We start from the raw sequence: 26837 nt of genomic DNA on the forward strand, positions 1-26837 counted from the left end.
ATCTTTACAAGTAAGGTATGTATAACTTTTTGTAGCTACAGTTAAACACAGTCTGAGGGTAAGAAGAGTCTTCAGGGAGCCAGGACAGCCAGTGTGAATTGAGCAAAGTCTAGGAGAGCTGAGGCACTTCTTGAAGATAGCACAAAAGTATTGCACAATGTTAGAGTTTTTGTAGTAAAGGAATCACTGTTGGCCCATAAGCTGTCAGGCTTGTGAAAAGCAAAGATGCAAGCAACTCTGCAAAGGGAAGCCAATGCAAGTCTCCAATGAGGGCAAACAAGCTACACACAAGAGGTAAGTACCCCTAGTTACACAGTACCTTGAGTCTGAGGAAAAGGTTCCAGCTGGCTTCTGTTTCTGATTTAGTCCTGCAGATCCTGTTGTTCCTGGGTCTCATTCATGGGGACAAGAGGGAGGATGTCTGGGGACTCCTGCACTACGGTTTGAAGGTCAGCGGCCGCAATGGGCTCACTCCAACTCAGCAGCGCTTCATGGGCTCAGCTACTCGCAAATAGCACCACCACGGTTCTTGGACACCTTGTGGACTTTGCTTGCTTCTGGGTTCCAGCACTCTGTTGAGGTGGCTCAGGCTTGGTTAGTCCTGCTTCGAGGGAGTGCAGAGGATCTTCCTGGAGATCGGGGTCTGGCTTAAAGGTGATGCACTCGTCCTGGTGTTCTCGTCCCCTGGCACTCAGTTCCTCCAGCAGCAAAGGAGTACAGCCAGCAGAGGGGAGGGGGGGGGGGGAGGGGTTCCAGGCAAGTTCGTCTTGGGACTGATTGGTCCCACCAACCCAAGGGGAGAAGTGGTCCTTTCTGGGCTTCTCTAGTTGATTAGAAATTCAGAGCGTCAGCACTACAGCGGGGCTTCACCGGGCAAACCAATAGTCCAAGAGGGTGCAGCAAGCTTCTCTTCAAATTTCTTCTCCGGTTCCCTCTTCCAGTGGTCGACTGCTGGGTGGCTGTCCTTCATGGAGAGCCATCTGGCCAATCACCTTTGAGTGCATTCCTGTAACTAAGGAGACTAAGCACTGGGTGTTTCGGGAACCTCCTTTGCTTCCTGCCAGAGGCAGACTTCACCAGTGAATCCTGCCAAAAGACAAAATGAACAAAGGGACCAAACCTGGTTTGGCGGGCAGAGTAAATCTCAAGAAGGACCGTTCCAACAAGAAATGGCGAAAAAAGAATACTGTGGCCATTTTCACAAAATAGGCACCTATGTGTGTAATACTTCAGCTGCGGATTCAGCCTGCGGTAAAAACGCACAATGGTAGGAAAATTAAACCACTGCCACCAGCCATTAATTGTAAAAAGGGTAACATGAAAAATGTTACATGAGAAAGTAGTCAAAGGGGATACTAAGTTACAATTACAAAAGTAACCCCTCCAGCACTCTATGTAACATAGTGTGTGCTGGGTCTGCAAAGAGAAAAAGGCAAGTCAATTTCACTTTACTACTCTTGGAAACGGTAGTTTATCCAAGAGAAGGTATTTAAACCTTAGCAGAAATCCAAAGGACTTCTCTGTGACACTGCACTGAAGGTGCTGTGTCACAATACCAAAAGGTGATGCCTATGGAGTTTGTAAGACTCCAAAGCAAGAGTCCAAATAGAATAAAACTACATGCGCGAGTGAGGAAAAAGGGCACACTCAATCCAGGATTGAAATTAAAGTCCTATAATCTGGAAAAGGAGCTGAGGGTCTCTAAGGTAGAAGGGAATTAACACAAAAATGAGAATTCTCCCAAACATATATGTACTGCTGTTTTATCGTATTCATGAGCATGTGAATCTATGCAAGACCCCATGCTGGAGAAGGAACAAGTTACTTAACTGTAACACTTGTTCTCCAGCATGGGTATTGGATGGATTCACGTGCGAGCCCTCCCTCCTTCCCCTCTCTGGATCTTCTTGGTTCATGCTGCTACTTTACGTGTGCCACCAAATCTGAAGATTACCACCAGGGATGGAGCTTAGGAGTGGACAAGTGTCATTGTTTGGGGCAGTATGACCCAAAGGACACTGATGGGCTATAGAGAAGAGCAGTTTAAGTTTAAAGCCATGTCTTTTTATGGAGGATTCCCAGCCTAACGATGGGGAATATTCATGAGCATGTGAATCCATGCGAGCACTATGCTGGAAAACGGAGTTACAGGTTAGTAACTTGTTCCAGTTGCCTAATGCATACAAAATAGCTGCACAAAATGTTGGCTTATATTTACTGATGGGCGACAAACTGAGCGTATGAAATTTTGGTATACACTAAGCTTCTGGGGCACAGAACACTAGCATTTCTGCGAAATGCATGAAAGGGAGAATCTTGCGGAATTAAGCCTATTTTGTGTGGCTCTCTAAAATGTTGCCCATCCCTACACGTATTTATAGAGAAACCTTTTCTTATCTTTACTGATGTCTGAATATGGCAATGCGGTTTCATGCGCACACCCCACATTGCAGCAACGTTTTGAAGATGGATCCTTTAAAAGCATGTGTGTATTCTCCAGTCCGTGTGCTACTGCTTTGCATGATACATTCTGGTATGTCATAATGAGTAGCAATAGTAGTTAACTTTTATCTAATGGGTCTTTGCTCATAATGACATTTTTGCTCTAGATATTTCTTTAAATTGTCTCTACTGCTGAGGTATTTTTTGTTTTCTGTTTCTAAATGTGTCGGACATCATCCTGCTTTTTCATTAATTGTCAGTGTCTTGAAACTCCACAGAATTGTTCTTTTTGTGTGCAACACAGGGCGCCCTTGGGTAGCAACTGAGAGTTTAAATAATATCTTGTAAAGTTGCAGACATTTTTTTATTTCTTTAGTTTTGAAATATTTAAATCTCTGTAAACATGTTTTGCGTTACTGTGCCCAAAATGATCTTTACTTCCAAAGTATTTGCCAAGCGAAACAAGTTTGGCCTGAGCGCAGATGCAAATGAGTCAGTCAGTTCATGTAATTGATATTTCTTTTTTTCTTTTCTTTCAGGTGGGCAAAACTGCGAATAAATATGCTACCTGCTACAATAGTTTGCGAACCCATCTCTGAATGCTTTGTTGCCAGTTTATTTATTGGCTGGGCAGCACATCATGTTTTCAAGTGGGACATCATGGTGTTTTTTATGTGCCACTGCTTGGCATGGTTCATCTTTGACTACATTCAACTAAGGGGTGTCCAGGTATGTACCATGTTTTAAAAGTATGGGTTTTAAACTTGATTAAATTAGTTCCTGTGTAGGCTGTAAACTACTTTATTCAACTATGGGAGGTCCCATAGTGTTTGGTATAGCGGCAGGAAGGTTATCCCTGGTAACTGACTCCTCTAGACTGGACTGCTACTATAGGTGGAGTTAAACAATTATATAATTTTCAAAATGTCATTTAATTTGTCATTTAATTTGTAAATTTAATAATCAATCGATTATAGGATACACCGAAGGGTGAGAATGTGTAAAGAAGACAATTATATACATCAGTACATTTACAACAAATAGTAAAACCAATTTAAAGTGCAATGTGCCAGTGTCACCATGCTAAATGCTTCCAACTGTGTACAACACCTACCAATTGTGCAAAACATGCAATTCTATATATCCTGTTGGATGTCTTTAATCCCATAGTATGCCTCACACGTTTCGTTCCTCTATTATTAATCTCAATCTGTGGCACTTATCGGCTTGTAAACCTTCTAAAAACGTATGTACTCTTATGGGTACTAGGGTGATATGAAATGTACTTGCCTCTTTCAGATGGCAAGTACTTTCTGCTCTATGTTGATGAGCCGTACAACCTGCACCCTCACAAGGGGTGTAGAGTGGGTTTGACTCTTTTGCCTTTACAGGAAAGGGGTTCTACACATCCCTTTACATTACAAAGTCGGCTCAATCTTAATTAGAGCTTGACTTGATAGTCCCTTTTAATAAGCCCTGCAATGCGGCACGATGTCCTGCTTCTTGCTTGACGCCACCTGTGACTTTACGTACTTGCCATCTACCCTAGCTCTTCTGGTAGACGGAGTGTAGGATTGCCACCTGTAGCAGGTGCTTTAAGCCTAGCAGAAACGGGTGCTTCTAAGTCCTCCGGCCCAATATTGGTGCTTGATATTTTGCCATGACATGCTGTGTCCTACCATTCTGTGTCTTTCGATTGCAGCCACGCTTTTGCGCTGAATAGTATCTACCCGTTACCAATGTTAAAGGGTAGATACTAGGCTGTGTGAACAAGCAGCCATGATCGAAAGACACAGAACCACAGGAGACGCAGCATGACGCAAACAATAAGCAGCATTCTGAGACTAAAGCCAGTTAAAGGTGCTCCACGTTATCCTGAGGCATGAATGAGCAAATAAGATACTGCCAAGCACCTCATATCCATGTTGGCAAAATATCAAGCAGCAAAATTTGTCTGGAAGACTTGTAAGTCCCGATTCTGCTAGGATTATAGCACCTGGTGAACAAGTGCAGTTGGCAATCCCGCACTCATCTACCAGAAGAGCTAGAGTAGAAGGCAAGTACGTAAATAGAAAATAGTCACGGACGGCGACAAGTAAGAAGCTGGATGTTGGGGAAGCAAGATGGCCACCAACACCAGTTAGACGTGTCGGCAGGTGCTCCACAAGCCCGTCTCACTTCCTCGGATTCTCGACCACCGCCATTGGAGGGTACCCCAGCAGGGGGGAAAAAAGCAGATCTGAGGCCACATACAACCAGGGTTGGAGAGAAGCCCGTCCTTCAGGTGTGGGCCAGGCAGTATTATGTGGGATGGGCGGCTTGAAGTGGAAGGACCCCAGGATTGGAGTGAAGGCCCACACCGCAGGAGCCCCCCGCTGAAGGCCCCAATCTCAATCCCAACTGCACAGTGGAAGAGGGGAGGCAGTCCTTGAGGACCCCAGGGGACGAAAGGAGGAGGCTCCTGGAGGAGCATTGCTGTCTGCCTTGGAGCAAGAGTACACAGCTGAGCGCCCCTTCCAGAAGAGAGGAGCCTGGGGCAGCGCAATTGAGAGACATCGAACACATGTGGTGGAGGCGGTGGCTGCAGAGCCAAGGCAGTAAACAGGAGGGGCGCGCAACCCTCTGGGGACACGGAGCACAGTGGATAAGCACCAGTTGGGTTCCAGGAAGTCGGAGACAAGGAAGGAGCTACAGGTGAGGGGTGGACTTGGCTGGGGAAACCCTCTGAACAGGAGTGCTCTCCTTATGGGGAAGAGGCCCAGACAAACACACGCTCTAGCCGTTCGCACAGTAGCAACACCAGAGGAACCCCCAAGGAGATTAGAGTACGGAGGCTGATTCCACTGGGGGAATGTCAGAGAGACGGGGGGTCTCCGGCAGGTCTATTGTGGCAGAGCGACCAGCCCCCCCCCCCAAACCCCTGTCAAGCCTAATGGCAGGCCTGGAAGTGGAACCGAGAGGCCCCCACCGCCACAGAAGACTGCCAGAGGCCTGGAGCCAAGGGGAGCGGGCAACAACCACAGGGGATGTGCTTGGCTCCCTCCCTCCCTCCCTCCCTCCCTACCATATGGGTCCCGTGCGAGGCAAGGGGACCAACAAAACTGGCCCAGGAAATGGCAGACCACAGAGATTCCGCAGGCACCGGGGCGGTCGAGCCCATAACTAGACAGAATCTTCTCAATGATCTAATGACCCTCCAAATGTCGCTCACTAAGACCTTTCAGGAACATTTTCAATTAATGAGAACAGACCTGAACATGGCCTTGGCAGAAATAAGGCAGGAAGTTGGCCAGCTGGGTGAGAGGACGGACCTCCTCGAAGGGGGCCTCCGGGAGGTGGACAAGGACGCAACGGCACATGGCGAGGCCATAGAGCGACTCAATGTAGCAACGCAAAACCTAAAGTTGCAAATGGAAGACATGGAGAATAGATCGAGGATCAATATAAGGATCAGGAATCTGTAAGACTGTCGCAGGCAAGGATTTAAAGGGGAGGTTCAGAGAGTCTTTACGGATCTACAGGGAGACACAATGAGACAAAGCTAGATTGGATCCACAAAACCGGCAGTATGGCGAAGGGCATGAACAGCAGGCCGAGGGATGCCCTAGCGCTTTCACGTGTTACACGCAGAAGGAAACAGTCCTTCGTGCAGCTAGGGTGAAAAATCTGGTGCGAGATCAGGAAAAGTCAATCTCCCTATTCCAGAACCTAGCTTGTAGCACCCTGCTCAAGAGAAGGCAGATGGGCTGGTGGGGATGGAACTGGCCCACAGAGGATCGGCTATAAATGGGCCTTCCCCTTTAAAGTGGTGTTTGAATGGGAAGGGCACCAAAAGCGTTTATATCTACCCAAGAGGGAGTTTACCTCCTGCCGCTGTATGTGAGCCAGGGCCTTCATGAAGGCCCCCCTGTCGGAGATACGCTCCAACAACAGGAGAACGACGCAGGAGGAGGACCACACTGAGGGGTCCACAACCAAGAGCTAGAGGGGAGGTTGCGGGGGGGGGGCAGGTGACATGACAAATAACAGCAAGAGAGGAGGAGCCTGCAGGTAATTTTGCTTGAGGGGTGTGGACTATGAAGGTAGGCGATGGGAGCACAGGAGGACGTTGCAGATTGGTTTCAATGAGGGTGGAAGTGCCTGGGGGGGGGCATCTCGAAGTTTGGGGGGGGGTTGGACAGAGTGGGGGAATGTGGAGGGGGGCACCAGAGGTTGGAGGCCGGAGCCAGGGGGGCAGGGAAGGGAAGGGACCTGCCTATCACATGGAAGGCGGGGTAGTAGAGTACAGCCAAGTCTCTGGGTCTGGGGGAGAGGGGTGCCAGCCATGGGGACGGGGACAGGGGAAGACGCAGAAGAGAGAATGGAGGAGTGGGACCCGTGAATAACATCCATTCAAGTGGTCAATGCAGAATGTGAGCGGGTTTAACTGCCCTCTCAAGAGGAAAAAACTGGAGCAGTTTACTAAGAAATTGTGCCCGGGTGTACTCTCGATTCAGGAGACCCATCTCCTGAGGAGTCTCAAACTACAGGGATTTTCTCAAATCTTCCATGCCTCCATCCCGACCAAGAAATGTGGGATGGCATTGGCTATACGGAATGGGATTGACCTTAGGGTAAAGAGGACTGAGGAGGCAGATTTGTGATTGTAGATGGGGAATACTTGGAAGCAACATACACACTGGTGAAAGTCTCATTGCCGTTAAGAGGAAGCAACCTACAATTGAAGCTCTGCCAACTTGAGGCTTGCTTTATCTGCAAATATCGAACAGTTCATAATGGTCTCAATTCAGACCATGAATTTGCAGTGTTCTTATAAATATGCGCCATGATTTAATCATAAATGTTATGTTATTTTGCACTTATATAGCGCCTTTTATATACCATTGGTATGGTCTGAAGGCGCTGGTAGGTTGAACGCCCCTGGGAACCGAAGTTCTGGTCAGTAGAGGGAGAAGAGAGAGTCCAAAGGTGCGTGTGCGCATCTGGTATGTGTGCAGCTGGTGCGAAATTCCTGTGGTAGCTGCTTCCTAGCGGTAGGTGTGGTGGCTGATCGGTCAGGAGTATGTGTTCGATCTGGCCATAATTATCCAGACTGAGAGTGGCAGCGTTGGGCCTGAGGAGAAAGCCTGGCTGGGGGTGCGAGACCAGCATTGATTACTTAGAGTGATGGGGAGTGAGCGGTGTAAGGAGAGAGTAAGCGTGGGGTGTGATATGAGGTATGCTCTTTTCCGCTCTTTGCACTCATCCGCTCTTTGCACTCATCCGCTCTTTGCACTCATCCGCTCTTTGCACTCATCCGCTCTTTGCACTCATCCGCTCTTTGCACTCATCCGCTCTCTATACACATTCACTCTCTATACTCACCCGTTCTCCACACTCATAAGCCCTCCACATTCATCGGCCCTCTACACTCATTGGTCCTACACACTCATCTGCCAACTGAGTTATTCCTCTACACTTGTCCACACTCTTCCGCTATGTACCCTACACTTGTCCACACTCTTCCGCTATGTACCCTCATTCGCTATACAGACTCATCCGTTATATACATTTATCCGCTTTATACACTTATCCGATTTCTAGACTCGTCCGTTCTTCGTACTCATCCGCTCTCCACACTCATTCGCTCTCCATACTCATCGCTCCTCAACATTAATCGGCTGATCATACTCGGCCGCCAACTGCTTTAGACCTCTACACTCGTCCCCGCTCGTCAGCTCTCCACACTGAGCCGCCCTCCGCGCTCATCGGCCCTCCGCGCTCATCGGCCCTCCGCGCTCATCGGCCCTCCACGCTCATCCTCTACATTCATCCACTTTATACACTCATCCGCCCTCCATACACTCATCCGCCCTCCACACTCATCCAGCAACTGCATTAATCCTCTACGTTCGTCCCCACTCATCCGCCCTCCACACTCATCCGCCCTCCACACTCATCCGCCCTCCACACTCATCCGCCCTCCACACTCATCCGCCCTCCACACTCATCCGCCCTCCACACTCATCCGCCCTCCACACTCATCCGCCCTTCACACTCATCCAGCAACTGCATTAATCCTCTACGTTCGTCCCCACTCATCCGCTGTCCACACTCATCCGCTGTCCACACTCATCCGCTGTCCACACTCATCCGCTGTCCACACTTATCCGCTCTCCACACTCATCCGCTCTCCACACTCATCCGCTCTCCACACTCATCCGTTTTCTAACCACATCCGCTCTTTGCAGTCATCCGTTTTCTAACCACATCCGCTCTTTGCAGTCATCCGTTCTCTCCGCTGTCATCCACTCTCATCTGCGCTCATCCGCTCTACGCGCTCATCTGCTCTACGCGCTCAACATTACATTGCTCCTTTAGTACTGTTTGTCTAGTTTACATTCGAGTTTATTTAGCTGTACATTTCTTGCTTCAGGTCGATTGCTGGGTGGATGTTATTGTGCAGAAGCTAGTTTGAGACCGATTAGTCTAAGGGGAAGAGCCAGGTTTTCAGTAGTTTGCGGAAGGCCGTTAGATCTTTAGTTAGGCGGATGTGGGATGGGAGCGAGTTCCACAGGGTTGGGGCCAGGGCTGAGAATGATGATCCGCCTAACCTGACTGAGTTTGTCTTAGGAATTACTAGGAGGCCGGCTGAGCTTGATCTTAGGGTGCGAGTGGGGTGGTAAGGTATTAGCTTGTCTTGAAGATATTGAGGTCCAGTTTTATGTAGTGCTCGATGGGAGAGGCATAATGTTTTGAACGCCACCCTACGGGCTACTGGAAGCCAGTGCAGTGTCTTAAGGGCAGGGGATACGTGGTCTCTTGGACCAAGCGCAAGTAGCATTTTGGCTGCTGGGTTTTGTGCTCTTTGGAGTTTATTTAGTTGGTAGACATGAATTCCGAGGTATAGGGGGTTTCCATAGTCGAGTCTTGATATGACGATTGATTGGACCGCGGAGACTTTGTTGGGAAATGAGAGATAAATTCTCTGGTCTATGTGCTAAATAGCAGCCAGTGCCTTCTCATCGCCCTCTTTATACTCACTGTGTATACATCTCGGCTGTTTTCTGATATTCTACAATTGTATTTACACATTTTTAAATGTAACTAGTCAGCGCAATCTCTGCACTATTTTTTGTCAAGTACATGTGCATCTATTCTATTTGGCTTTACACTTATTAGTGGTTTCCGTTTTTTATCTTAGGTTTCCAACATTATTACCTAACATCATTTTGTCAGTGCGTTGACATGTTGCACACAAATTCCTCGTACTGTTAATTACATTTTCTAGGTTTCACAAACCCGCGTTGCTACACGCTCTTTAATACACATTTTCATACAATTTGTAGCACCTTAAAGTCGGCTTTGCACGTACTTAAATTAATTTGTTATAAATTATTCTCCTCTGCGGCATCCGTATGCATGTGGTGCCGGCACTTTTCAACAAAACCAATTAAGTTCCCTTAAAATGTTTCATGCCCATTTAAATTTAATATTTCGTCCTTGGCAATCCTCATCCGTTAATTTTTGTCTGATACATGTCAATGTGTAAATGATAGGCTTTAATTGCCTTCCATTTGTTTACTTGGAAAATTCACTCACCCAAGATGGCGACTGCCTTTGCAGCCACCATCTATGTTGTTGCTCCACTGTCTAGCCTTCTTAGACATGGAGGATTGTGTGTATATGTCCGCCTGTGCTCGCGCTTGAGCAGTTAAATTTTGCAAACCCGAATGGCATCCAGGTATTTATACACTACCCCTTGCTCTTAACCTATGTTGCAGCGGGCCGCAGCCGCAGCTGCACTACACAACCTTGTGGTGTATATGCAGCAATTCAACCAGTCTGCTGATTCAATCAACGTGCAGTAACATATGGATAATTCTTTATTATTTGAATTACAGGCAATCTATTGCCTTAGCAACCCAATCCCCAATAAGCTTTCTTCGTGTCTCACCTTTTTGTTAGTTGACAACATGTCATTTTTTATCTTTTTATCTCAGAAAATTACCGCATCCGCGAAGCATTAGAGGTAATTCAATTCAATTTTTTTTTATCACCATGCACCATTCGGTGGGCTCAATTCTGGTTTTACTAACCACTGGCCTTTACATTTTATCTCCTAACGTCAGTTGTCACAATTACAGGCATAATTCATGCCTCTATGCAATTGAATCAATCATTTTCAACCACAAGGTACCATTTTACCGCTATTACTACTTGACAAAAATGGCTCTGATCGCGCTGGACTATTATTATTGAAATTAACACTTATTTTCTTTATCTTTTTTTTTCTCCCCCCATTGTTTTATTGCATTCTATGGCTTTTCTCATATGCATAAAGGTTTACCTGATTTCCTTGCTTTGTGACATGTACGCAATGAAATTTCTAATTTATCACATTTGATTCATTGTACTTGTTGCCCTTTACTGTCACCTAACTTGGTGCCTCGTTTGTCACAATTGCCATCCTTATTTTATATTTTGAACACGTATGTGCTAATATTGTGTTGGAACATATCAGCCTCAGATGAAGAGCCAGTTGAGCTTGAAACATGTGTCAGGCTGTTTTTGATCTCTCTGAATAAACACCAGACCGCAGTTTTAACGTTTGCACTTTCTTGGCGCAGTGTGTCTGTGGACCCTTTGTCTACAACATACACACTGGCCTCAATTTACGCACAGAACTTGGGGCAGGAGGCCTTTGAGGGAATTTTTGAATAGACTGCAGGGGTTCGCTAAGGGTCATATCTTACTGAGTGACTTTAATTTGGCCTGGTCCCGGGAATTGGGACAGGAGCTTGGTGGGCAAACTCGTGCGGAGGGGCTGTGGCCTCTCCCGCATTACGAGATAGATTTGAGGCGCTGGGCCTACGGGACATCTGGTGGGGGTGAATGGAGACAGGCAGGGCTTTACTTTCCTTTCCAGTATGCATGGAATGCAATCCCGCTTCTACTATGTTTGGATGTGGGCCCCCGTGCTGGGAGCAGTGGAGGACATTGTGGCAGGCTCTCTCGGGATAGCTGACCACACAGTGGTCACGATGGAACTGCATCTTCGTGGGCACAGGGCAGCGCAGGGGCCTGGGGCTGGAAGGTACCAAGAGTTGAGGTACCCAGTTATCGGGGTAACTGGAGGAAAAGATTAGGGACTTTTTCGATTATGAACAAAGTTTTGGCCACAGGGTAAAGCATCAGATGGGATGCGTTCAAAGCCACAATACGGGGAGAATTTATAGCTGCAAAGGCACAGAGGCAAAGGCAATAGAGGCTGCTTGAGTCCCAGCTGGAGGCTGAGGTGGAAGAGAATAGAAAACAAGTGGTTGATACCCCCTCCAAGAGGCTCATTAGTGCATACCGACAGGCGGTGGGTCAAGTTAATGTTCTTCGAACTAGGAGGGCGCCAGCAGTACCACGCGAAAGCCAACAAGGTGGGCACGCTTCTGGCGTGGATACTGAGAGGGGCAGCGGGTAGTAAAACCATTGCAGGTATAATTGATGGCCAGGGACTCTGCCACTCCCGCATGGAGGAAATTCAGGAGTGCTTTGCCAACTATTATGTGGATTTGAACTTGTCCCAGGGCCTGTCAGGTCAGTTGCAGATAGACTTCCTGGATAGGGTCCACCTGTCTGTGGTGGGAGCTGAAGCCAGGGAGACACAAGGGCATGAGAGCATGACTGAAGAGGTCAGGCGGGTCATAGCGACCCTTCCCCCAAATAACACACCCGGGCCAGATCGCTTTAGGGCAGCCTACTACAAGGCGTTCTCTGGAGCCTTAGTCCCTCATCTCACTAACTTGTTTGATCACTTTCGAGAGCATGGCAGCATCTTGCCATCCATGAAGGAGGCAAAATAATCCTTATTGCCAATCCTAACCAAGATCACACGAGGTGTGCTTCATATAGGCTAATTGCACTGATAAACGTTGATACTAAAATCTTGGCCAATAGACTAGAAAGACTCCCCCCGCATCTGATCTGCCCAGATCACTCAGGGTTTGTACATGGGAGGCAAACGTTCAACATCATCAGGCAAGTGGCTCATCTGATGGAGAAGGTCCACAAGACATCTACTCCCTCGGTCCTCCTATCCCTCGATGCTGAGAAGGCCTTTGACCAAATGGAGTGAACCTTCGTGATTAAAGTGATGGGGAGGATGGGGCTAGGGGAGGAGGACTTGCGGATTGTGAAGGCTAACTAAAATATATACCCGTAGCGCGTCTCCTTATTAATGGATATCTGTCCTGTGTCATTCAGCTAAGCAGAGGAACTAAGCAGGGGTGTCCCATTCCACCCCCCTGCTTTACACAATGTATCTAGAGCCGTTGCTGCAGTCCCTATGGTAATCGGGTGAGGTGCACAGAATACCCTTTGCGGCACCAAGCATAAAGTAGCCGCCTTTGCAGACAACATGCTACTTTAGCTCTCGAGGCAGGGAGAGTCGTTGAGTGCATGCAGGGGGATTCTAGTGCATTTTGGGGAGATCTCAGGCCTTAAGATAAATTATAACCAAGTCAGAACTGCTAAATATCACAGTTGGAGGGAGGGAAGTGGAGGAGATGAAGGTTTCCTTGCCTTTCATATGGAGCCAGGGGGTGGGGAATCGGGTATCTGGGAATTAGAATCACTCCACTCCTCTCCAATTGGTACACAACTAACTACCCACCCATTAAGGCGGATCTTCAGAAGTGGAAATCCCCATGGATCTCATGGATGGGCAGAAGGACAGCTGTCAAGGTGTTGCGCTCCCTCAGCTGCTCTACCTCTTCCAGGCCATCCTGCTGACAGTCCTGAATAGCTTCTTTGGAGAGGTGGGTAAGTACAACTGAGGATCAAACAGTATTCGTTTTTAGGACACAAGGGCAAGCGGTGGGTGGCTATGGACCGGGCACTGGTTAGGCACAGCCTGCGGGATGTGCTGTGGCTACCGTGCCAGCACAGACCAAGGCATATGTACCAGAGTGTCCTTACAAAGCTGGTGGCTGACACGTGGGACAAATTGGCAGGAAGCTATGGGATCACGAGCTTCCCATCCTCATTCTCCCCAGTTTTTAATAACCCAAACTTCTCACCGGGAACTGAACTGGGTCGTTCACGCAATGCCAAGAAGGAGGTAGCCACAGGATGCAGGATATGTTTCAGGGCTCAACCATTAGACCATTTACTGAGTGCAAGCAATGTTTCAGGGTAGGTGAAAACAAGAGGATCTGGTACTTTAAATACGGCAGTGGCTCCAGCACCTAAAGGTCAAAGCAGCGGCCTACCCGCCAGCTCACCCCCTTTTGAAGTGTTCTCCACAACGCACAGTAACACAACGGGTCGAAGGGCCTTATATTGAATCTCTATAAAATCCTGGATGAGGCTACACCCTGGGCACCAAGGCTCTATATGGCCCACTGGGAGTGGACGATGGGGAAGGATATGAGCATGGACGACTGGGAGAGATTATGGAAGCTAATTCCAAAGGTAGTCCAGGCCCCTCAATTGCAGGAGTGCCGTTACAAACTGTTATTTAAGTGGCATTATACCCCAGCTCGCATCCAAAAGATCTACCCTGGGGCCTCACGAGTTTGCTTGAGAGGGTGTGTGGAGGCAGGCACTTGGTCCTAAACTTGGTGGAGATGCCCAAAAATCGAGCAATTCTGGAGGTAGGTGCAGGACTCAGTTTCAGGGATTGGAAGGTGGGGGGAGGCCCGGGGCAAGGGTGACTCCAGAAGAGGTGCTGCTGGGATGGACGAGGAGGCCTGGGAGGGCGGACTTGGAGGCCGAAGGAAGGCAAGAACAGTGCTCAAACTGGCAGCGAAGTTACTTTGAGCATGGCTGTGGAAGGAAGTGGCCATCGCCACAGTCCAGGACTGGCTCCATAAGGTTTGGGACTTGGTGGCGCTGGAATAGGCAACCTACGCAATGAACAACAACCTAACACACTTTGCCGGAGACTGGAGGGAGATCCTGTCCTTCCTAAAGACAGATTATTGAGCGCAATGATGCCTCCAACGCTTAAAACCGTTGGATTTATACTAGTTGGAATGCTATGACCATGGCTACCTTCTGATAGACTTTTGCCTGCCCCGAGGGGAGGGGTAAGAGGTGGTGTCTGGGGGGCTGGGATCGGGGGACCAGGGGGTGGAGGGGTAACTATGAGGGTGTGTCCAAGGGTTTTGTTTCATCTGTTGAAAATCAATAAATATATATATTTTTTTTTAAAGAAGCTGGACATTATGTGATGCTGGAAATGCATTGGAGGCACAGGGCCTCCCTGTCCTTGTCATGTAGTCCTTTTCATTTGTGTTCTGTATTGTTTTCTGCCCAGGAGTCCATGTGGGACTCCTGGCAGTGCAGCTCTTCCTGTTTTTGGTTTTTGTGTATAGACACATGGGATACCCTTTGGCATCCATGAGAAGGGGTACAACCCTATGCCCCTAGTGTGTGTTTTTGGGCACCTGTGTGTGGCCCACGGAGCAGGGTATGGGCTGGTGGCAGCTCCATGCTGAATTTGACAGGTGCTCCGAGCATCCTCCATTTTGGGATACCGAGGCCCTGCCATTGGAATCAGTTGATTCCTGATAGGAAACAAGATGGCCCCTGTGGCCTCTTGCTTTCTATTGCCTGTTACCTTGTTTTCCCAAAGTCCTGGGAAGCTCTGACTCTCTCCCTTCCCCCTGACTGGCTGTTGGGTGGAAGTTCCATATATGGTGGTGTTGTGAAGTGGCCAGACTGGCTGGAACCTTCCCAGTGACTGTATGTTGTGGGTACACCCTGTGGGTGGGACCTGGGTGAATGAAGTGTGTGACCAATATGCACTTCTTGTTGTGGATGTCTGGTTTCTGGTGTTTGACACAATGACTGAGACAGCTCTGCCCCGAAACTGGCATGAATGCAGTGTGTAGTGTTGAATGGCTGGGTACTTGTTCCAATACACATTCCTTGTGGTGAGTGTCTGAGAGGGAGGAGAATGGCCTGAATGCACTGTATGCCTGATTGGCTGACTGACTGCTGAATGCCCTTCTGAGTGATTGGTTGCCCGAGTGTGACCCAGCAGAATGAATGAGAGATCAACTAGTATATCTGAGGGCCTCTCACTGCTAAAATTTGTTCAGAAGCTGAAGTTGAAATTGACGCTTAATCTCGAAGCCGAGCCTGAAGAAGCAAGTTGACTGCTGTCTCCCTTCACTGAAAACCGTTGAGAATGATCCAAGAGAGGACCTGTTTAGGTGCCCTCTTCCCATGCTCCGAGGGACCATCGAGCACAGCTAACATTTGCCGAAGCACCCTGGAAGTCAGACCCTCGACAGGCTGCTGACCAGAGACTGGGACTGCCGAGGAGAACTAAGATAAGCACCGGACATTCTGTCCACTGTCGTCGACCAGGGTTCGCAGGTTTGCTGTAACCGCTGGAGGCCCGTCGAAGCCGTGTTGCCCAGAAACGGGGACCGCTTGATGCTGTGCCACCGACTACCAGAGCCGCACGCTCCTCTTCCTAAGACTTTTTCCTCACGGGTGTGCCCGTCTGCCTGCCTTATCCTGCCGGAGAAGGCCAGGCCGTCGATGTGCCGAGGAACATCCACCGGTGGGTGTCCCGCCACCCAAAGACAGAGGCGCCGGACGACTCAACGCCCTTGCTGGGCCACAGTTCTTCACAATCTCTTTGCGGTCCTGAACTATCGACATCGAGGTGCCCCGCACGCCTCTTCCTTGCAGGACATCTTCACTGCTGGGACCGAAGCTGCTGCCTCGACGCAGAGTCCACTTTCTTCGAGGGATTTCAAAGATCCTTGGCTCCTGCTTTAAAGGGAGCAGCTCAAGAAGGACCTTTTGATGACTCGTCAAAATCTGCTATTCCAGGTACATTTGGCGGGGGGGAGGGGTAGAAACAATATAGAAGGAAATAAGACTTATAGAACAATATATGGACTGGGCTTGTGATATATCTTTTATTTTACAGGTTGCCCAGGTTGCGGGGGGGCGGATCTCCACACAGAACTGTCTAATGGTAGAGGCCAGTATTCTGCCAATTGTTCTAAATCAACTGCTTTCCTCCTATGTCTATTGTTGGTTACCTTTATTTGTGTGACATTTTAACCAGAGTACTGTTGATGCACTTTAATGAAATCTGATAATAATTGTGGTACCACTTTGAACTGTATATATTTGCCATTGTAGATTTACTGAGCACAAAGTGAGTTATTGTGATTGTGTATATAACTTTGAACCTTAATTAGATACTGTTTTAACTAATACAGTGTGTGGACATTCCTTTGTGGGGGCTTGGACTACACTGTACTTAGGAACCAGCCTGCATCACCTCCTGAGAAGTTAAACCCAGATTGCTCGTCCATTGCTACCAACAATAGAGAATCTTGGCTGGGGTCCTATGTGCCTCTCCTACCATATAGAGAGCAGAACCCTCCAGAACCCCCCCACCCTCCAGTCTTTACGTCGTACCGCATTCCAGTGCTTATTAAAAGGGCATATCAAGTCCATCTCTAAATAAGATTAGGCTGACTTTGACCAAAAAAGTAATGTAATGAGATATGTAGTACCTCTTTCCTGTATAGCTAAGAGTCGTACCTGCTCTGCACCCCTTTTGAGGGTGCAGACTGTAGATTGTACAGCTCTCGGCAGCATAGAGCAGAAAGTACTTGTCATCTGAAAGAGTCAAGTATGTTTTGTATCACCCTAGTACACATAAGTGTACATAGATTTTTAGAATGCTTACAATCTCCTGAAGAAGTTCCACGGATTGGGTTTAATAATAGAGGAACAAAACATGTCGAGCATACTATGGGATTATAGATCTCCAACAGGATCTATAGAAGAATTGCATGTTTTGCACAATTGGTAGGTGTTGTACACAGTTGGAAGTATTTAGCACAGTGACACTTTGGTTTATTGCACTATACATTGGTTTTACTATGTGTTTTAAATGTACTGATGTATATCATTTTGTCTTGTTTATATGTAGCTATACCTTTATCATGAACCGAAGGGTGAGAATGTTTTTGATTACATTTTCAAATGAAATTCTTAGTTATATAATTGTTTAACTCTACCTATATTAGCAGTCTAGGTAGGTTCTAAGTTAAGAGGCTGTAAGCTAACCCTTTAAAGAATAGGGAGTGGATGTGGTCAGGAGAGGGGAGATAGAATTTGTATCCACAAACTGGAAAGCAGTAGGAAGAAGAGTGATGGCAACTGCTTCAAGTGGGCAAGATACTGCAACTATTTCAAAACTGAAGCCTACAATTGTTTTAATAGAACCCCCACTTGGTTTGACATGGTCTTTCTTGAACTAGAAGCAAAAAGGAGATTGAGGCAAGTCTGATAGAGTGGGCAACTGAAAGTGGGGTTGCTTTCAGTGGTTAAAAACCAATTTAATCATCAAACTTCAACATTAAACATCATACAATAATTTGCCTAAAATTACCAAAGTATAAATTAATAGATCATTGGTCAAACACATTTACAAAATGCCACCTCAGTGTCCAGGGTATCATAACCATAGATTATAAATACTGTTGTCCTCTGGTTTTCATATCATTTAAGAAAAACCTAGAATTTTTGCATGGAACTCAGTGATCAAATGCATCTATTTGTCATTGCATTCTCATTACGCAGTATCCAGTCTCAACATGTTTCAGTTCACAAGGGTAATATATCCGTAACATTCATCAAGAGTAAAACCCTGGTTTTTGTACAAGCGTTTAGACTGCTGCTAGTGTGCTGGTGGAGAATTCGGCGTAGGGCGTCTGTTCGTCCTTCCCCTATCAGACAAAACAAAAACGGAAGACTGGGTTGAGCTACTAATTCGCTAGAATCCAGTCCAACTCGCTAAATGAGTATAACACCTAATAACGGTTACGAATTACCTGTATTGGTGTTTTAGAGGGTGAAACCATTCAAAGTAACTGAGGTAGGTGCTTGTTTGCATCCTTCCTTGAGCCTAGTTAGTGGAAAAGCATATAAAATATGCCTTTAACTTTGCTAAAACAAAACCAAGGGATCAATTCCCCGTGAACTACACAATACAGTGATCCATCTGCAACCGAATGGACCCAGGTTTATGGAGTGACTACATAAACTCGCCTCTCATGAAGAGGATCATGAACTTGTTTATAAAGCAACGGCGGTCCTGGGGATGTGTGCAGTACCTCGCCGGTCTGTCTACTCGGGTTTTTTTTTTAGTTAGTTTTGCCTGTCAACATGGTTACTCTAAGAGAAAAGGAGAGATGCGGTGGGTCATTACAAATACCCTCTGCTAGTGCAGAGTTACAGTATGCGTACGTTCAACAAAATGCCAGTAGAAGAAGAATTCTGTTACCTTCTGCACCAGTTGGCCCATTACTGCATGTACGTGCTTCGTTGAGCCAAAATGCAAGCTTGCGTAAGTCTGCGATTAAACTATAGGGGATCAGAAAAGGGTAAACGGTTGTGTGTAGTAACCCTCTCCAATCATAATAGTGCTAAAACTAAATAGACTGTGTATTCACTTACTTGCCGTGGTGCCAAATGTCAGAGAAGCTCCGCGTCCAGCGGTTGAGCGCAGCTATCACTGCCTCGAACAGTCAGCGTCTATCCATGCACTGTAGCCATGGCGACGTGTATATTTTAGTAATGCAACGTGCCATCTTGGGCTGGCCTAGTTGTACTGCATAAAGAGGGACCTTGTGTCACTCAATGGGAAACAAGGAGTAGATCAGTGTACAGTATTGTAGGAAGGAAGCACCTAGACTCCAACCCTTCTCTATAGTGGTTACCAGATAGCACGCCCAATAGTATCCTACTCCTCCCTGCCTGGGAACTAGAACATTTTGGGGGGCTCAGACTACCCTGCTCTTCCTTGAACAGGCAGATTATTTCTCCTGCTGTTTTGTTTTCTTTTTTGTAACAGTATTTGGTAGGTTTTGGATGTAATTGGAACATCTCTTGCATAAGTATGTCGTTGGCCAGTGGTTTGCCTTGTTCCTTATTTACCAGTTCCCTTTTGTATTACACAATTTATTTTCTAAGTGTCTTGTTACTGCAATTGTAACTGGGGCTAAGCTATAAACACTAGGCTTTAAGACCTGAACATGGCAAGATGTTTTCTTTGATGCATGATCTTCACAGGGCTTGTGTCGACTGTGGGCAATAGTTCATAATCTTCTAACAACGCACATAGGAATGGTGTCCAGTATACAAGTGTTTCCTTTGAGATTAAACTGGACGTTCACTCTATCCTTAAATATGTGCCTGCTGTAGATCAGCACCGTCAAACATGCATATCAAATGTTTCCATTAGATCCAGGTAACTTATGAACTTAAGATTCGGTTAGGACATTGTTGGCACCAGGGGTATGTGTTCTCTTGCAGCTGCCACTGCCAGTCTTGAAAGTGATCTCTTGCTCCTATCCATGCTCTGAGGAAGGAGGGTTTGGCTTTGGTTCTGCCCTTTTCGAAGGCCGGCTCCTGGCCTCTGCACTATAGAAGTTTCACTGGGTTTCCACAGATTGTCTTGGACCCCCTGAAATTTCCAAAATGATTGGCGGGAAGATTGGCGAGTGGCTCACACAACCAATGGTGTTTAGCTGCAGGAGAACAGCAAGAAATCTTCCAATACCTATGAAAACCTAGAACCACTTTATTAAGAACATTGGATCAGTCTGTTTCAACACCTCCCTTCTTGATGTTTTGCCTATCGAGACCTCAAATGGCCAACCTCTTCCTTCATTCGTAGTAAGAGAAAAGCCGATGGTGGTAGTTTGTGGACCAGACCTCTTGTCTTTGGCCAAGCTTACTTATATATCAAACTTCAATTTCTGCTATACTAGTTTTTTACCTGTTTTACCTGACGCCTAACTACATGGAAGAGCAGGTCCTTATGCCGATGTACAACTACTGATACATAATTAAACAACCACAATTCTTTCCAGACATTAACATGGTTGCTCTTGTATATATTTGTCTGCCAGCTAGAGTTGATTTTGATTATTACACTTTGTTTTTTAAAGTTTAGGTTGTCTGTCGACAATGACCAGTCAGTAATAGGATCCCTCCATGATTTGTACACAGTATCCACAATACTCAGTAGATTCAACGACCTACGTAGGTTATTTTGGTCATGGAAAATGGGAGTGGAGATAACAGAACATGACTTCAAACAGCTTTGACACAGATTGGCCACAGACACTTTTTCTGATGATGATGCTGGGGGCAGGTCCTACAAAAAATGAAAGTGATGTTTTTTTGTTAATTTACATTTTCGCCTGTCTTAAGCATTGTGGGTTGATGGAAATAACTAAGTTCTCCAGCACTGGATCTTTGATAGATTCACATGCTGTGAATATTCCCCTAGCGTCTGTCTGGGAATCTTACCGTATTTATTTCGCTTGCTTAAAGCAAAAGAAAATCAATGTTCTAGGTTGTCACTCTCCTTATGGGTGCTTTTGGTCCCAAACAATGGAACCTCAAGTAGTTGGACCCTCCTCCTCAGAGTCTAACTTTGTGGGACTCTGATGGCAGACCTCAGAAAATATCTACTTCTAAAAGCAAAAGTGTTTCTTTGGGAAACTAAGAGCTTTCTTTGTTTCATCACAACTACAAGGAAGTCTCTTCGTTTTCTACACCAGGTAAGTGGGGATGGAAGGTAAAAAGAAAGACTTATTTAAGGTCTGTGCCACCTGTGTCATTAATGTCTATGAGGGAGACAGCCACACAGACTATCTACTGCTTGTACCCCAACCCCACAGTGGAGCAGTGTGATATTTGTAAGGGGTTGATTTTCAAAACCCTGAAAGACAGGAATCTATGCCTTGCCTGTTGGCTAAACGAGGGAAACTATCCCCCTGAGTCTAACTGCCCCTGTGATTCGGAGTCCACAAGGAGTATGGCCATCCCCACGGACAAAAGATCACGCTCTAGAGTGAGAGCAAGACCAGAACACCAACCACTTAAGAAACCTAAATGCCACGACACCCACGTGCACAAGCTGTCATCTGGGCGGGTGGTCTTGTCGTCTAAGGAAGCAAGGTCCTTGATGCCTCTACAACCCCCCTCGCATTCAGGGAAATGTTCGACTGAGTCATTAAGCCTGTCGTCTAAGAAATCAATGGGCAAACACAGGTTAAATGTGAGGAAACCATCAGCTGAGTCGCCGACAGCAAGCCAGACCGTCAGCAGCACAAATCCAAAACATTGTCGGCAGCGACCATGTTGTTGACATGATCAAGTAAGCATAAGCCAACAAAGCCCCCTACGGCGGATCAAACAAAAACAAACTGTCCCGTCGCCGTGCTCACACCGGCCAAGAATCTTGTTGGTACTCCGTCGAAGAGCAAATACTCATCAGGTAAACAGCCAACGGCAGTTATATTTCCCTCATCGTCCATGTCCCATAAACGACTGCAGATCATGTAGACTAAACAAATCACGTTGCAGGTTAACACACCTCTGTCTATAGTGGATATAAGATCTCCAACTAAAAGTAAGTCATCGTTGACGGAGAAGCAAACTCTCTACCGGTAAGCAGACTCAGGAGGCTACTGTCCCAGGTAAATCGCCTGCTATGACAATGCAGGAAAGGGGAGATTTTCCCACAGTGCGCTCTGCAGCAAGAGCGCAATCACCAACAGGAGGCAGGACATGTGCAGATGATTCCTTCACCAGTCTTGCCCATTGTTTCCTCTGAAGTCAAAAGTGACTCCAATGAGGGAGACTGTTCGCTTTAGCATTATCTACAATATCGAACTCTTATCTCAAAAGGATGCTCCAATCTACTTATTTGATCATCTATAGATAAAAACCCATCTGGGTAATGCAGAAAAATACCCATTTGCCTTGAAAAAGACTTAAGTCGAAACACGTGTTGGCTGTTCCTGCTAACCTAATACCAAACAATGAAATGGAATACTAATCAGTTGAACACTTTGAGATACTTTATTTTGAGGGGATTGGGTCCTCAGACGCATTCCATATCCATGACAGTAATCACCACAGCTGTGCTGCTTCGGAAAATCTTTCTGCCTTCTGCGTCGATACGCTGTCCTTGAGGGCCTCCGTCGAGCCAACGTCACCGGATGTTATAAGTAGGACGCACAACGCCCGTAGCCTCAGTTCAGTTTTTTCCACGAACGTGTTCGCTTCGGAGATCTCAGCGCGCCTCGACTCTTCTGAGTTCTGTTTTTTCAGTTCCTCGAACCTGTTCGTTTGTGAATATCTATGATGTCCTCGTCTTCTTCTACCCCACGGACAGGTTTTAAGAAGTGTCAGGAATGCGGGTCCAAGATGTCGTTGACGGATTTGCATGTCGCTTGCCTCTGGTGCCTCGGTGGGGACCACGACACGCATGACTATGTGGACTGCCAGTCGCTTACTTCAAAGGCCTTGCTGGAGTGTAAGAAGCTTTCTGTAGGTAAGGTGGCTAAGCCCCGGATGTCAAAGTCTGCCGGCCTTTCAACTGACGATTCGAGGGGCGACCCTCCGCATCATCATCGTCGTCGTCGGTCCGGGGGGTCTCGATCCTGGAGTAGGTCCCGCCATTCCTCTGCCTCTTCGAGGCACTCACAGAAGCGCAGTCACTGGTCGCCTTCCCCGTCCTCGTCCAAGGACTCTGCCAGTCGGCGGGTTACTTGTCCCAACAAGCATTCCACAGGAGATGATGGCGATTTTTCAGTCGCAGAGCTCCTTGTCCATCCGCGCCGTCGAAAGACGCCAGCCATGACCATGCTAGAGACACGACTTACACGCCTTCGGGCTCGAGTGGTTGTCGCGATCACCGGGCGCCTGCGAGGTCCCGGTCAGACAAGGTTGGTCGCTCTAGACATGCCTGTTCCAGGTCCTGGTCCTCGAAGGCCTTGAGACCGTCGGAGCCTGTGAAGTCTTCGAAGAAGACATCGACGCCTGCGGTGCCGAGGTAGTCGAGGGACACTCTCGAGGCTCCGCCTCCGAGGAAGCAATCGGCACCCAGGCTATCGAAGGACACGCTCGGGTCTTGCCCTCGAGGACTGTGTCGAAGCTGTCGGCGCCACGCTAGACGTTGCCGCTGATTCCATAGACGCCTTTCGAGCGGTTTTGTCGGTGGAACCCCCTAGAAAGGCTCTGGCCAAGGCTAAAAATGTCTTTGGCCCTTTTTCTGTGCCCTCATTCAAGCCTCTGGATTATATTTGAGGTGGATGAAGGGTCTGAGGAAGGTATGGTTCCTGAGGAGGTACCTGATGAGATTTTGTCAGGGCATAGCCAGATTGAAGACCTGCGGCAGTCATTGCACGATGCCAGTGGTCTGGACACCTCTCCGGAGGTTGAGTTCTGTAGGCCTGAGCCTGTCGCCCATGAGTCCTCGTACCGGCGCCTTATGTCGAGGGAAACGGAATACTTGGGGTGGTCTGCGCCACCAGTGGATTTTCTGCAGGATGACCTGACGGATATCCTCAACCAAGGTCCACCAACTGACCCGGTACTGCCATTCCATATGGCCATGCAAAGAAGGGTGGCAGCGGCTTGGACTGCCCCGGAGAGTCTCCCGGCAGTGAGCAAGTCTTTGCCACGAAAATACCGTCCAGACAGTAGCGACCCCTGCTACTTGACCACGCACCCCACTCCGGAGACTTTGGTGGTGCAGGCGGCTACGGCCCCAGCAAAGCAGGCGTCATACCCTACCATCCCTCCTGAAAGGGACAAGCGTTTTGATGGCTGGGTGAAGAAAGTGTTTTACGCTCACCTGGCTCCCACAGGGGCGTCGGTCGGACCCGGACTGCTGCGGCCTCCACCCACGTGATGCGTAGTGCAGCGATGACGGACTGGATCTGCCCTCCTAATCTTGTCTGCTTGACCAGTAGAAATATTCTCTTACAAGTGGAGAGATGGATTTAGCCACTTGTGGATTCAAGTGATAGCTCCCCCACTTTACTCCCCACTAATCACCTCTGTGCCCTCTCAGCAATCTCACCTTATATTCTTGAAGGATGAGCCCTCCATCCTGCGAAGCAAGCAGGGGCGCGTTTATGACCTGTTACTTCACTGGCCTGAAGATATTGGAAGAGTTGTAGATGAATCCTGACTCCAAAAGGTCCTGGTGAAGAGCCGTAAGTGTATAGTTCGTAAGAGTTCAAAATGTCTGGAATTCACTCCTGCCCAATTCCTCTTTTATCTTGCAACTTTGACCCAATAAGAAGATTGACTGCTGAAAGCGCTCCGGTAAAAGTCTGTGTTACCCAACACTGTCCGGTAAATAATGCCAAGGGTTAAACTTGCTGCTTTCTCCTTTTCTTACAGGTGCGGCCTAAGAAGATGTGGCGTGCTGATGAATATTACCTCCGGCGGTAACATCAGGTAAGCATATGGCGGCTAAAAAGATTGTCTCTGACTGTTCTCTCTGCTCACCCTGTTGTTTCTTGTCCCCCATAAGTGTCGGGATTCGACGATGTAAAGATGGAGACAGTGCCGGATCGAAGAAATGCTGCGTGGAACGGTGAGAATGGCGCGGCGCTGCTGCTGCGATGCAACGCGTTTAAAACAGTCTTTCCTCTGGTTTGAAGATGCAATGAATCCGGAATCAGGTAAGAAATCGGGTAATACTCTTGTTCTAACCTTTGCTTCTTTTCCTTCTTTCTAGGTGCTCCAGGTTTGAGGCGGGCGTGGCAGAAGGCTGGATGCTGCTGCTGGCATGGTGAACGTTATGCTGCTGGATGCAGAATAACGTGAAGCGTGTGCTGCTCTTTGGGCGCGGTTTAAATAGCCTCCAAAGTAGTCCCAGATAGGTATTCCTCCCTGACCACACCCGAGTAACAAAATAGTCCCTAAGGTAAAGTAGTCCCTTCTAGGCCTCACATGGGTTTGGATCTTCTTGCAGCATGGTCTGCATTGGGTAAGTGTGCACCTATGAGCCTGGCGCCATAGGCCATAGGCGCCAGGACTGAACCCAGACAGCCCCTAACAGGGGTTGCTGGGTTTTCTCTAGGGAAAATGATGCCTGCTCCCGGGACTGATGGACTTGGTCTGGATGCCCGGGGGTATGCATCATGACAGCGTTTTCTTCAGGGTGTATGGCTTTGCAGGCAGCCAACTCCGTGTGTGCCTTGTCACGTTTCACGCACACTCTGTGTAACTGTGTTTCGTCAGTGGCTGATCATATTCCCAAAGGGAGGAACGGAATGGTTTTCTTGCCATGGTGCAGGATGGCAAGGATGCCAGGTGCGAGTCCGTTCAGTCGGGTCTGGACATGGCAGATTGTGTCAGCCTTTCCATGGTGGCGAGCACCGTAATACGCAGGTTTGCGTGGTTGCGGAAGTCGGGGTTTGCTCCTGATGTGCAAGCCCGGCTCCTCAACATGTCCTTTGATGGTGAACATCTTTTTGGCAGCAAGGCTGACAAGAGTCTTGAGAGGTTGCAGACCTCCAAAGCTGCAGCGAAGTCGTTGAGCGCTGCAGTTCGCCAACCTCTGCCTTTTCGTCCTAGGCGACAGCAATGGAGGGGAGGCTCCTTTCGATATTACTCATCCTTTAGTAGATCGAGAGGAGCTGCAAGTCAAAGGGGCCACCGTAGGAGTGTCAGAGGTAGAAAACAGGGTACTTGAGGTGCAAAGACTGCTTGGGCAGTTGCCTCTTTGCCCTCAGGCAATGCTGCAGCCGCTTCAGCTCAGTCATGAGGCAATGTCCCATGGTTCGCCGGTTGGAGGAGGGCTGGCGCAGCATCATGTAGAATGGCGTGCCATTACAGCTGTGTGGGTTCTGGAGATCATAGCCCATGGCTACTTTCTTCTTTTCCGCCAGAGGCCTCACGAAAATCCACCAGGGAATCTCTTTGAAGTGTCCGGATCCACTCCTTGCGCAGGAAATTCAGTCCCTGCTGGAGAAAGGTGCCATATAACTGGTGCCTGCAGCGGAGAGGAACAAGGGATGGTATTCCCCTTATTTTTTTATTTCGAAGAAAGACTGGGGATTGAGACCCATCATGGACTTGCACGGTTTGAACAAGCTCCTAAGGAAGGACAAGTTCAAGATGGTTTCTCTCTCAAGTCCTCCAGGCCCTTCAACTTCAGGACTGGTCGGTGTCTCTCAACCTCAAGGACGCTTACTTTCATGTGCCGATCCATCCCAAGCACAAGAAGAACCTGAGGTTCGTGGTTGGCAACTCACACTTTCAGTTTTGGGTCCTGCCGTTCGGATTGACCTCCGCCCCAAGGGTTTTCACCAAGCTCATGGTAGTGGTGGCAGCGTATCTCAGGAAAGGGGGATTCAAGTCGACCCCTACCTGGACGATTGGTTGATCAGGGCACGCTCTCCCAAGCAAGTCCTGGATCATCTGTCCGTCACCTGCCACTCCCTTCACAAGCTGGGCTTCTCCCTCAACTTGAAGTCCCACTTGACACCAACTCAGCAGCTCCAGTACATCGGAGCAGTGTTCGACACATCCCTCGAGCAGTGTTTTCCTCCCCGAGGTGA

The 26837-nt window shown here is 47.9% G+C and overlaps 1 protein-coding gene across 1 annotated transcript in view; it reads left to right on the top strand.

The window, feature by feature from the left end:
- Positions 1–26837, top strand: part of UGCG (UDP-glucose ceramide glucosyltransferase) — a 331832-nt gene that overhangs the window by 294719 nt on the left and 10276 nt on the right. Inside the window, exon 8 of the mRNA XM_069630621.1 lies at positions 2982–3171. Within this exon, the coding sequence (XP_069486722.1) occupies positions 2982–3171 (190 nt within the window). The remainder of the gene's footprint in view (positions 1–2981; positions 3172–26837) is intronic.

This window comes from Ambystoma mexicanum, chromosome 6q, assembly GCF_040938575.1.
Source record: "Ambystoma mexicanum isolate Mex_15411 chromosome 6q, UKY_AmexF1_1, whole genome shotgun sequence".
NCBI lineage: Eukaryota > Metazoa > Chordata > Amphibia > Caudata > Ambystomatidae > Ambystoma > Ambystoma mexicanum.